This window comes from Amphiura filiformis, chromosome 6 (genome assembly GCF_039555335.1).
Source record: "Amphiura filiformis chromosome 6, Afil_fr2py, whole genome shotgun sequence".
Classification (NCBI taxonomy): domain Eukaryota; kingdom Metazoa; phylum Echinodermata; class Ophiuroidea; order Amphilepidida; family Amphiuridae; genus Amphiura; species Amphiura filiformis.
In genome coordinates, this window is record NC_092633.1 from 53,335,217 (window position 1) to 53,348,732 (window position 13,516).

At 39.5% G+C, this 13,516-nt stretch overlaps 2 protein-coding genes across 2 annotated transcripts; both read right to left on the reverse strand.

Moving 5' to 3' along the window:
* Nucleotides 1-6,684: 6,684 nt before the first annotated feature.
* On the reverse strand, nucleotides 6,685-7,350 carry LOC140154605 (uncharacterized). The gene has a single exon (XM_072177172.1). It carries the CDS (start codon nucleotides 7,348-7,350, stop codon nucleotides 6,685-6,687), a length of 666 nt encoding a protein of 221 aa, XP_072033273.1.
* Nucleotides 7,351-7,794: 444 nt separating this feature from the next.
* LOC140154606 (putative ATP-dependent DNA helicase Q1) lies at nucleotides 7,795-8,157 on the reverse strand. Its single transcript, XM_072177174.1, has one exon. It carries the CDS (start codon nucleotides 8,155-8,157, stop codon nucleotides 7,795-7,797), a length of 363 nt encoding a protein of 120 aa, XP_072033275.1.
* Nucleotides 8,158-13,516: the final 5,359 nt, after the last annotated feature.

Genomic DNA, 13,516 nt, shown 5'->3' on the forward strand with positions numbered 1-13,516 from the left:
GCTATAAACGATTTGAAGTTTAGATACAATAATTTCATTAAAATTGGAAGCGGTGATCGTATATTTGGTTTATCCCAAATATCCATCCTATTGATAAGGCTAAATATATTTTTTATACCTGTCGACCATGTGAAATTATTAGTACACAGTAACTTTCTGTTATCTACAAGTGCTTGAATTACAAGAGAATCATTACCATTCATACATTTTTAGTTAAGCTTCCACCAGTATTTTACAGATAAAAAAGCATAGTTGTGAGCAGTGGAAAACTACCTAGTTAGCCTTATTGCATTGTTAGTGGATTTTTTATGAACTCCAGTATAATTTTGCAAACCTTAATGTGAATAGATTGACTTGGAAGTTTATCACATGTTGTAAGAAAGTTTGAGTCGTTCAGTTTGTTTAACAAATATGGTGCCCAAACCTCACATCCATAGCTAAGGATTGGTTGGATGAGGGTCTGGAATAATTTCACGCTACATTTGTAGGAGTCGCTTATAAAATTATCCCTAATTTTATAATATGCTTTCATTGCTTTGTCTTTAAGTCTAATCATTGCTTTTGTAAATGAACCAGATGGTACAAAAATGATACCCAAATAGCAATATTCATTAGATATGTTGATGTTACAATTACCATAATTAAATTTACAACATTTCAAAACATGACCACCTTTATTGAATATCATATTATTTGATTTGTCAATGTTAACTAACAGTTTCCACTTTCTGCAATAATCGTGCAATTTATCAAGGGCATGTTGAAGACCATTTGCACTTTCAGATAAAATGATTAGATCATCAGCATACATGAGACAGCTGAGAAATGAGTTGTTAAGATTCACTGGAGCGCAATTAGCATCAAATATGTTGGGAAGATCGCTAAGAAAAATATTGAAGAAAATTGGGCTAAGGACACAGCCTTGTTTCACGCCGACTGTGGTGTTAACCGCATCAGTAAGTTTGTTGTCACATTTAACAGCGAAAGAAACAGATGTATACATGTTCTTAATTATTTGAAAAAAGTTGCTGCCAATACCCGTTTGGCTTAATTTATATAAAAGAGCATTTCGCCAGATGGTATCAAAGGCGGCAGAAAAATCAATAAAACATACATATAAATAAGATTTGCCAGCATGATGAATATACTTATTAATAAGTGTTTTGAGAACTAAAATGTGGTCACTGGTTCGAGAGCCCTTTCTAAAACCAATTTGATTATGTGGAATTATAGTTTCCTTATCACAAAAAAACATTTAAATGGTTATATAACACTAAACAAAATAATTTACATAAATTACTCGATACAGCGATTCCTCTGTAATTTTTTGGCTGATTTTTGTCGCTTTTTTGTGAAGTACTGTTACTGTGCTAAGTCTCCAGGAAGATTTCCCTGCCTAAAAATTGAATTAAAAAGACAGGATAAAGATGGTGCAAGAACTGATATACCCTCTTTTAACATTTCGTTATAAATACCGTCAACTCCAACTGCCTTTGCTTTTTATAGAGTTGAGATTGCTTCTTTGACTTCGTTGATGGTAATAATAGCATTAATGTTATTTTCATCATTAGTAATAATAGAATCAATATTATTTACATCATAGTCTTATCTATCTTCATCGGTGACCTTGGTGTAGAAGCACTTGTGGTCTTTGGTCTACTAGTATCTTCGGATGCGACAAATCTAGTTGTCTTGGTGTTCTCATCACTGATGATCTTGGTCTTGGTGTGGTTGATGAGGGGTTGCCACCACTACAGATAACTGAGGCATAGCTAGGAGCTTCTCTTGGTTTGGTCATCGGCTCAGTTGATGTCATTGTAGGTGCAGACGTAGAAGACTGTGATGAGTTGATGATGCCTTGTCGTCCGACTGGGATGAAATCCTTAGTGCAGATGGATGTTTGAGTGCGTCTGGATTCGTAAGCATCATTCTTTGCTTTAATGACTTCTGCGTTTGATTTTATCAGCTGTTCTTGTAATGCCGAAATTTGTTTATCTTTTCAATGATAATACTCTCATAGCGTTCTTGATCATGTTGGCTTAAAGAAAGTGAAGTTTCATTTCTGCTTTTTCAACTTCCCATTGCTGATGCCTGGTTTTCATTAACTGCTCTATGTCTGTACGTAGTTTGTGTAGGCCTACCTTGTAATCAGATGAGGACTCTTGCTTCTTGATTTTGTCAGTTCCTTGTTTGCCTTGGACAAACGAGAACACTCCTGCTTTGACAAATCAAGGTTACCTTGTAATATTTGAACTTTCAGGTCGTAATTCTCTTTCATTACACCGCACAGTCTATATCTACCAGATTACCTTCCAAATCACAAACGGCTTGGATGCACGAACATGAATCATCAGAGTTATTAGCATTATGAATGGGCTTCCTTACAGGAGCAGGCAGGACTACGTTTGCAAGAGGAGTTGCAACAGTCAGAACATGATCCTCTTTATCAGGGTATGCAGGAGGAGCAACAGCCAGAACATGTTCCTCTTTATCAGGACATGTAGGCGGAGCCAGATCAGTAGGTGAGAGTTCTTCGTCATGACTAGTAGGGGCAAGTTCTATCGATTTAAGTTCTTCAAGTTCATCAGAAGCACTTACTGTAGATTCTTCATCTGAATGAGTGGTAGTGGATGATGAGATTTCCTGGTCCACAGATGATGTCTCGATTAGGCCTATGTCATTGATCAGATCTTCATCTTCATCTGAATGAGTGGTAGTGGGTGATGGGATTTCCTGGTCCACAGATGATGACTGTGAAGGTAAGATTTGGCCTATGTCATTAAATTGTTCCAGTTCTTCATCTGAGTGAATTGAAGTTGGTGACAGCGAAGTTTAAACATTTTCTACCCAGTACATATACCCATTTCCTTGCACATGAATCGTTTGCGTAGATTCGTACAAGGTAATAGTTGACATTCCAACACCTGTACATTTGTAAATTATTCCATTTTGATTTTTCTTGGTTGACGGAAGTCCGGGACCATATTGATGTTTTATTCTGCGGTGAGTATCCTCAAAAAGAGTCTCATCAGATGTCTGGAGTGTACAAGATGCTTTATTCCAATTTATGTCCATGATAGAAGTTTCACATTTCACTTTTTTATTCAATTTTCGTCAATTTTCCAGTAATTTTTCGGCACGAAACGGAAAATAAGTGCATCATTTCATGCACAGTGAAGAGTTATGCGCGTTCCGAGATGCCTTTCATGACGCGTTGGGTTGCGCTCTTCAGCGTTTACAAATGTCACAGTGCCATTCCAGTATTTTTTTCAGCTTTATGTCGCTTAGTGCTTTCCTTATTTCTTCTGAGATCCGTCTGCCGTGATCTTGGTGTTATTTCCAACATTTTGTGAAATTTTTATTTCAAAAGAGTCAGTTGAATCAACTTTTATTGATGTTTTTGACGAGTAGCCCGATCGACCAATTGAAAGCTTTGTTTGACGTCAAACATGAGACAGTCGAGTTATGCCAATCAAAACATGCTTCAGGGTTCGCACACTTCTGACCACCAAAATCTCTCTAAACATGACTCTTTGCACTCCTTTTCCATGACAGCATAATCTTGCAAAATGTTTACAGAACCATTGGTATGATAAAAGGTACACTGTACCCTGACAAAATAGCTGCATCCAAATATCCAACAGAAAGCCAATTCTGCTTTAACCACTGTTGCATCTTGCCATAAGTCTCAACTTTATCTTTTTACCTTTTTGGAGTGGTGGCACAAGATTTTGAGTTTGTGCGCACATAGCATATGCTTTGTGTAAACATTTGTAAAATTTGTACCCAAACAGTGTATGCAATCACCCCATTTTGTAACATATTGCAACTACCAACTATTTATGATTTAATGAATCAACATTTGATGCAAGAATTGTTGATATTCATTTTCTGAATCAGTCTGTTCAAATTCCTCTGAAAGGTCAATGTCTTTGACTTTAATTGTTTCCACCACACAACAATCTCCCCGCACATCATTCATTATGTCAAAAACTTCACAAGCTTGCACATTATCACACAATGGATGCTCCAAAATTCTTACAATCACATGACATTCTCCGCTGCTTAAGAGCCAGTCTCCCTTATTATGTACATGAATAAGGGGGGTTGTGATACAAAAAAAAATAGAATTGTCTCTAAAAAATAATTTTGGTACATATTAGCACCAACAACTCACATGTAAAATATGGCGTGCACAGCGCCCTCGTTCAACAAAAAATTCTTGAAATTTCAGCCTCTCTGAGACTTACTTGCAAATGGTAAACTTTGGAGGTGCATAACATCGTGCGCCATCATCATCCCAACCTGCATTTTGCATTTTTTAAAGTACCAAATGGTTACATTACAAAAACCAAGAAAAAAAATTGGGATCTTGATGGCGCACAAAATCAGCAAATCCAATGATTTGATGAAAAGCGCCCTCGTACAAACTTCAAAGCATCATAACAGGCTGCGCCATCAAGATCCCAAGTCCGAACAAGTTTGAAATTAAAGACCTCCATGGCAAGTTTCATTTTTCAGCAAAAATTTTTTGGGATTTCGTTGGCGCACCGAGTTAACAAAGGTCAAAGGTCAAAATTTCCTATTTTCGCACATATTTGCACGCCTGTATTATTGAGCGCCAACGTCACCTGACTTTTCGAATAGCATTTCATCAAAGAAGAGGTAATTCTCTGCAAGAACTGAAAAAATTAGCTTGGGATCTCTTGATCTTCATATTTTTCTGATTTTTTGAAAATGGACTTAGCCTCATTTTGGAGGTCAATTTGACCTCTTTTTCCCACTCGCTGCACAATGTGGGCTTTTTACTGCATCACAAAAGATCGCCAACAAGATCCCAATTTTATTTTTCATCGTCTAGCTTCTTTGGCGACCAGTAGACAAAAACAAGCAACAGCTAATTGGGATCATGTGGTAGCACTAATATAAAAAAGGTCGAAGGTCACGCTTTGTGCCAAAGTGATGCATATTTGCCTATGTGCAGCACGAAAGTGGAACTTTGGCCAGCAAAAAAAAGGTGCACCAACAAGATCCCATCTTACTTTTTGGATGATTGGATAAAGGGGCTTATGTATAACTGATAACAAGTAAAAAAAAAAGTGGGATCATGTGGGCGCACTAATTCAATAGAGGTCAAAGTTCATACTTTGTGCGAATTGGCATACTTTGCCTATGTGCAGCACAAAAGTAGAACTTTGAGCCGCAATAAAAAGTTGCGCCAACAAGATCCCATCTTACTTTTTGGATGATTGGATAAAGGGGCTTATGTATAACTAATAACAAGTAAAAAAAAAGTGGGATCATGTAGGTAGCACTAATTCAATAGAGGTCAAAGTTCATACTTTGTGCGAATTTTTTTTCAATGGGGATCACCAGACATGTCTCATAGAAACTTGTGTGAGTGCATTTCAGATGATGCTGATTCCATCATGGTAGTTGGTGAGAGTAAAAAAAATTTTTGTCAAAATACTTTTTTTTTACTTGTTATCAGTTATACATAAGCCCCTTTATCCAATCATCCAAAAAGTAAGATGGGATCTTGTTGGTGCACAATTTTATTGCGGGTCAAAGTTCCACTTTCGTGCTGCACATAGGCAAATATGCATCACTTTGGCACAAAGCGTGACCTTCGACCTCTTTTATATTAGTGCGCCCACATGATCCCAATTAGCTGTTGCTTGTTTTTTGTCTACTAGCTGGTCGCCAAAGAAGCTAGGCGATGAAAAATAAAATTGGGATCTTGTTGGCGCATCTTTTTGTGATGCAGTAAAAAGCCCACATTGTGCAGCGAGTGGGAAAAAGAGGTCAAATTGACCTCCAAAATGAGGCTAAGTCCATTTTCAAAAAATCAGAAAAATATGAAGATCAAGAGATCCCAAGCTAATTTTTCAGTTCTTGCAGAGAATTACCTCTTCTTTGATGAAATCCTATTAGGAGAGTCAGGTGACGTTGGCTTAATAATACAGGCGTGCAAAAATGTGCGAAAATAGGAAATTTTGACCTTTGACCTCTGTTAACTCTGTGCGCCAGCGAAATCCCAAAAAATTTTGCTGAAAAATGAAACTTGCCATGGAGGTCTTTAATTTCAAACTTGTTCGGACTTGGGATCTTGATGTCTCAGCCTGTTATGATGCTTTGAAGTTTGCGAGGCGCTTTTCATCAAATCATTGGATTTGCTGATTTTGTGCGCCATCAAGATCCCAATTTTTTTTCTTGGTTTTTGTAATGTAACCATTTGGTACTTTAAAAAAATGCAAAATGCAGGTTGGGATGATGATGGCGCACGATGTTATGCACCTCCAAAGTTTACCATTGCAAGTAAGGCTCAGAGAGGCTGAAATTTCAAGAATTTTTTCAAGCTGAACGAGGGCGCTGTGCACGCTCATATTTTACATGTGAGTTGTTGGTGCTAATATGTACCAAAATTATTTTTTAGAGACAATTCTATTTTTTTTTGTATCGCAAATCCGTACATAATAAGGGAGATTGGCTCTTAACTAACTTAGAAACATTTCTAGAAATCCAGTGACCAGGTCTGGGCCAGCAAACAACCCTTCTGATGGAAGCTGCTCCATGAGACTGGCCCTGAAAGTCTGAAGATATGTCTGTAGATTGGTTTTGTTTTCCTCAGTGAGCATCCTTGTCATTGTTATACCAGCTGCACATTCTTTGATAGTCTGGCTGTTATTTATCACACACATCACAACAAGTGTATGCATGATATGGTTCACTGCTATCAGTACCTGAGAAATCCTGCAGAAACTTATTTATATGGCATATACTTTCATTACCTACATATTCTTTCATGGCTTTGCTTGGCTTCCTGATCACAAATGCTTTGGAGTGATGCATGAGGACAGCAGCAAACTCTTCTCCCTGGCGACCTGCTCTACTAGTCTCTTGCATGTAGATGTGTGTACCTTCTGGCAAGCCAAATTTTACAACTCTGTGTGTAGGTAGGTCTTTGACATCAACTCCCATGCCAAATGCTACAGTCAAAAATAATACTCGAACAGTTCTGTCTTCTTGACTAAAGAAGTTGTGAATATGTTCCATTATGCTGTCATCAGTTGAACTATGGTACATAGCATGAAGTCTTTTTTTCCGTTCTGTGCCATTGTCCCTGTCTTCCATACCCTCTTCAAAAACACCATAGAGGTCTGAGCAGTCAGCAAGCCTCTGGCAGTAAACAATGACACATGGTGTCTTCTCTTGTTCTTCTTGGAGCTTTGCAAGAAGCCAACTGTTGTTAATCGCACACATCACAACAAGTGTAGGTTTGAGATGGTTTATTGCTACCAGTACCTCCAAAATCCTGCAGCTGCTTCTTTCTACGGCATAGAGTTTCATTGGCTACATACTCTTTCATGACTTTACTGGGTTTTCTAATCACGAATGCTTTGGAGTGATGCATTAGCACAGCTCCCTGGCGACCTGCTCTCCCAGTTTTTGCAAGTAGTCGTCGGTGCCTTCTGACGAGCCAAAGTGTACAACTGTGTGTAGGCCTTTTACATCGACCCCCATTCCAAAAGCTACAGTTGAAAATAGTACTCGGACGGTTCCGTCTTCTTGACTAAAGGAGTTATGGATATGTTCCTTTATGGTGTCATCCGTTGAGCTATGGTACATAGCATAGAGTCTGTCTTTCTGTTCTGTGCCATTGTCCCTGTCTTGCATATACCCTCTTCAAAAACACCATAAAGGTCTGAGCAGTCAGCAAGCCTCTGGTAGTAAACAATGACACGTGGTGTCTTCTCTTGTTCTTCTTGGAGCTTTGCAAGAAGCCAACTGTTGTTAATCGCACACATCACAACAAGTGTAGGTATGAGATGGTTTATTGCTACCAGTACCTCCAAAATCCTGCAGCTGCTTCTTTCTACGGCATAGAGTTTCATTGGCTACATACTCTTTCATGACTTTACTGGGTTTTCTAATCACGAATGCTTTGGAGTGATGCATTAGCACAGCAACACTCTCCTCTCCCTGGCGACCTGCTCTCCCAGTTTCTTGCAAGTAGTCGTTGGTGCCTTCTGGCGAGCCAAAGTGTACAACTGTGTGTAGGCCTTTTACATCGACCCCCATTCCAAAAGCTACCGTTGAAAATAGCACTCGGACGGTTCCGTCCTCTTGACTAAAGGAGTTGTGGATATGTTCCATTATGCTGTCATCCGTTGAGCTATGGTACATAGCATTAAGTCTTTTTTCCGTTCTGTGCCATTGTCCCTATCTTCCATACCCTCTTCAAAAACACCATAAAGGTCTGAGCAGTCAGCAAGCCTCTGGCAGTAAACAATGAAGCCAACTGTAGTTTATCGCACACATCACAACAAGTGTAGGTATGAGATGGTTCACTGCTACCAGTACCTGCAAAATCCTGCTTCTTTTTACAGCATATACTTTCTTTACCTACATATTCTTTCATGGCTTTGCTTGGCTTCCTGATCACAAATTGTTTGGAGTGATTCATGAGCACAGCAGCACTCTCTTCTCCCGGGCGACCTGCTCTATTAGTCTCTTGCAAATAGTCGTCTGTACCTTCTGGCAAGCCACAGTCAATAATAATACTTGAACAGTTCCGTCTTCTTGACTGAAGGAGTTGTGAATATGCTCCTCTACGCTGTCATCAGTTGAACTATGGTACATAGCATAAAGTCTTTCTTTCCATTCTGTGCCATTGTCCCTGTTCTACCAGCTGCACCATCTTTAATGGCTAACTCTACCCACAACGGCTCTTGTTTATCGCACACATCACAACAACATGTAGGTATGAGGTGGTTCACTGCTACTGGTAGTACCGGCAAAATCCTGCAGCATATCAACTTCTTTCTACAGCAAATACTTTCATTCCTACATATTTTGTTGTAGTCTTCACTCTAAGGGTTGATGGCACAACCACCTGGTTTACACAGGTAGACAAGAAAAGAAGCGGCAGTGTAGGCCTTTTACATCGACCCCCATTCCAAAAGCTACCGTTGAAAATAGCACTCGGACGGTTCCGTCCTCTTGACTAAAGGAGTTGTGGATATGTTCCATTATGCTGTCATCCGTTGAGCTATGGTACATAGCATTAAGTCTTTTTTTCCGTTCTGTGCCATTGTCCCTATCTTCCATACCCTCTTCAAAAACACCATAAAGGTCTGAGCAGTCAGCAAGCCTCTGGCAGTAAACAATGAAGCCAACTGTAGTTTATCGCACACATCACAACAAGTGTAGGTATGAGATGGTTCACTGCTACCAGTACCTGCAAAATCCTGCTTCTTTTTACAGCATATACTTTCTTTACCTACATATTCTTTCATGGCTTTGCTTGGCTTCCTGATCACAAATTGTTTGGAGTGATTCATGAGCACAGCAGCACTCTCTTCTCCCGGGCGACCTGCTCTATTAGTCTCTTGCAAATAGTCGTCTGTACCTTCTGGCAAGCCACAGTCAAAAATAATACTTGAACAGTTCCGTCTTCTTGACTGAAGGAGTTGTGAATATGCTCCTCTACGCTGTCATCAGTTGAACTATGGTACATAGCATAAAGTCGTTCTTTCCATTCTGTGCCATTGTCCCTGTTCTACCAGCTGCACCATCTTTAATGGCTAACTCTACCCACAACGGCTCTTGTTTATCGCACACATCACAACAACATGTAGGTATGAGGTGGTTCACTGCTACTGGTAGTACCGGCAAAATCCTGCAGCATATCAACTTCTTTCTACAGCAAATACTTTCATTCCTACATATTTTGTTGTAGTCTTCACTCTAAGGGTTGATGGCACAACCACCTGGTTTACACAGGTAGACAAGAAAAGAAGCGGCAGGAAGACAATCTGCCAATGCCTTATTCACTAGTCTGGATATACACGAAGCAAGTAGAAGCTGCCATTAATAGTGCTGGCTTACCCTTAGCCTTGACGACCACCTTGCCTGCAACATCAATCCATAGTTCGTCTATGATGTTCAGTTATACAGTCTGTGTAGATTGTAGGCTATGTTAAATCTTGATCAGCACACAGAATCTGCCAATGCATCATTCACTAGTCTGGGTATACACGAAGCAAGTAGAAGCTGCCATTAATAGTGCTGGCTTACCCTTAGCCTTGACGACCACCTTGCCTGCAACATCAATCCATAGTTCGTCTATGATGTTCAGTTATACAGTCTGTGTAGATTGTAGGCTATGTTAAATCTTGATCAGCACACAGAATCGGCCAATGCATCATTCACTAGTCTGGGTATACACGAAGCAAGTAGAAGCTGCCATTAATAGTGCTGGCTTACCCTTAGCCTTGACGACCACCTTGCCTGCAACATCAATCCATAGTTCGTCTATGATGTTCAGTTATACAGTCTGTGTAGATTGTAGGCTATGTTAAATCTTGATCAGCACACAGAATCTGCCAATGCATCGTTCACTAGTCTGGGTATACACGAAGCAAGTAGAAGCTGCCATTAATAGTGCTGGCTTACCCTTAGCCTTGACGACCACCTTGCCTGCAACATCAATCCATAGTTTGTCTATGATGTTCAGTTATACAGTCTATGTAGATTGTAGGCTATGTTAAATCTTGATCAGCACACAGAATCTGCCAATGCATCATTCACTAGTCTGGGTATACACGAAGCAAGTAGAAGCTGCCATTAATAGTGCTGGCTTACCCTTAGCCTTGACGACCACCTTGCCTGCAACATCAATCCATAGTTCGTCTATGATGTTCAGTTATACAGTCTATGTAGATTGTAGGCTATGTTAAATCTTGATCAGCACACAGAATCTGCCAAGGCATCATTCACTAGTCTGGGTAAACACGAAGCAAGTAGAAGCTGCCATTAATAGTGCTGGCTTACCCTTAGCCTTGACGACCACCTTGCCTGCAACATCAATCCATAGGTCGTCTATGATGTTCAGTTATACAGTCTATGTAGATTGTAGGCTATGTTAAATCTTGATCAGCACACAGAATCTGCCAATGCATCATTCACTAGTCTGGGTATACACGAAGCAAGTAGAAGCTGCCATTAATAGTGCTGGCTTACCCTTAGCCTTGACGGCCACCTTGCCTGCAACATCAATCCATAGTTCGTCTATGATGTTCAGTTATACAGTCTATGTAGATTGTAGGCTATGTTAAATCTTGATCAGCACACAGAATCTGCCAATGCATCATTCACTAGTCTGGGTATACACGAAGCAAGTAGAAGCTGCCATTAATAGTGCTGGCTTACCCTTAGCCTTGGCGACCACCTTGCCTGCAACATCAATCCATAGTTCGTCTATGATGTTCAGTTATACAGTCTATGTAGATTGTAGGCTATGTTAAATCTTGATCAGCACACAGAATCTGCCAATGCATCATTCACTAGTCTGGGTAAACACGAAGCAAGTAGAAGCTGCCATTAATAGTGCTGGCTTACCCTTAGCCTTGACGACCACCTTGCCTGCAACATCAATCCATAGTTTGTCTATGATGTTCAGTTATACAGTCTATGTAGATTGTAGGCTATGTTAAATCTTGATCAGCACACAGAATCTGCCAATGCATCATTCACTAGTCTGGGTATACACGAAGCAAGTAGAAGCTGCCATTAATAGTGCTGGCTTACCCTTAGCCTTGACGACCACCTTGCCTGCAACATCAATCCATAGTTCGTCTATGATGTTCAGTTATACAGTCTATGTAGATTGTAGGCTATGTTAAATCTTGATCAGCACACAGAATCTGCCAAGGCATCATTCACTAGTCTGGGTATACACGAAGCAAGTAGAAGCTGCCATTAATAGTGCTGGCTTACCCTTAGCCTTGACGACCACTTTGCCTGCAACATCAATCCATAGTTCGTCTATGATGTTCAGTTATACAGTCTATGTAGATTGTAGGCTATGTTAAATCTTGATCAGCACACAGAATCTAGTGGTAAACTGCATTCGGAGGCAAATTACAAATACCTGATTTCCTCTTGAAAGTATTTGATTTTCTTACAATGTCCCAATGTATAATCAACCTCATTATCCTTCAACTTCCATATATACTTGGATAATTCAGTTTCTTTTCTGTATTGAAGCCTCCAAATTAATCAACATAAAAAAAGAATGTTAAAGACCGATCAATAAATGCTCACAAAACCCATTGTAATTGCAATTTCGAGATTCTGTACATCGGCAATCCTTCTTGGGATCGGCGAGCATTGTGCTGCTCTGAATCGGTGCAGCTGCGATCATTGTGAAGGGTGGAATGACTTGATTTGGCCATCCTTGCACAACACTGTCATAAGCCCTTTTAATTGGCTGTGATGGGTCCCTCCCTCATTATCTCTTGCAGCACATTGTTGATGAAATACTGCCTACTTATGGCTTCATCCTGGGGTGGATGGGAATGTACAGGCATGCCGCGTAAAATTACAATTACTTGTGGTGGATCTTTTTTTCACAGATCAACTTGGAACTCTCGGAGAATTTTACTGGGGTACATGCTAGTGTTGTGCTGAAATATCAGTAAGATCCAAGGATGTTTCACCCAGGCAGTAGATTTTCACAAAATCCCTACTTTTTTGCTATTTCTTACTGTATAAATCTATATTGAGAAATCAGTAGAAACAATCTTGGAAAAGTAGGCATTCAGATGCCATCCTAACCAATATTAAACACTTTGGGTAGTTTGTTTGGACCCTCTAGAACATCACCAAATAGCAAGCAGTCTCCAATTGGTTACCATTATTTTTGCTAAAGACACGTATGTAAGTGAAATATTAATGATATTTGAGTAGCTATATTAAGGGGTAGGGGTAGCATTATGGAGCATTTCCCCAGTTCTACTCATTCAAATTGCCCAAATGTGGTATTGTTGCATAGATATGAACTGCAGCATTGCCAAAAATAAATGATATATGATTTTCGGCTATCCATGTTTTGACCAGAGGTCAAAAGATCACACAGCCTTGAAAATTACTACAAATCAGGCATCACATGACCCTTTAACGCCTGGTCAAGTCAGAGCTGCTCTAAAATCATATATCATCTATTGTTTATACTTTTGCAGTTCATATCTACCCAACAAGACCAAGATTGTGAAATTTGACTCAGTAGAACTGGGGGAATGCTCCATAATGCTAGCAACTCAAATATCATCAATAATATATTTAGTTAAATTATTTAACATGTATTTAGTTAAATTATTTAACTAAATACATGTCTTTAGCAAAAAATAATGGTAACCAATTGGAGACTGCTTGCTATTTGTTGATGTTCTGGAGGGTCTAAACAAACTACGTAAGTTGTTTAATATTGGCTATGATGTCATCTCAATGCCTACTTTTCTGAGGTTGTTTCTACTGATTTCTCTGTATAGAGTTATACAGTAAGAAATATCAAATAAGTAGGGATTTTGTGAAAATCTACTGCCTGGGCGAAACTTGATCCGATCTTACTGATATTTTAGCACAATAGTAGTATGTACCCTAGTAAAATTCTCAGAGTGTTCCAAGTCGATCTGAGAAAAAAAGGTGCTTTTCGCCCCACCCTATTCTGCAT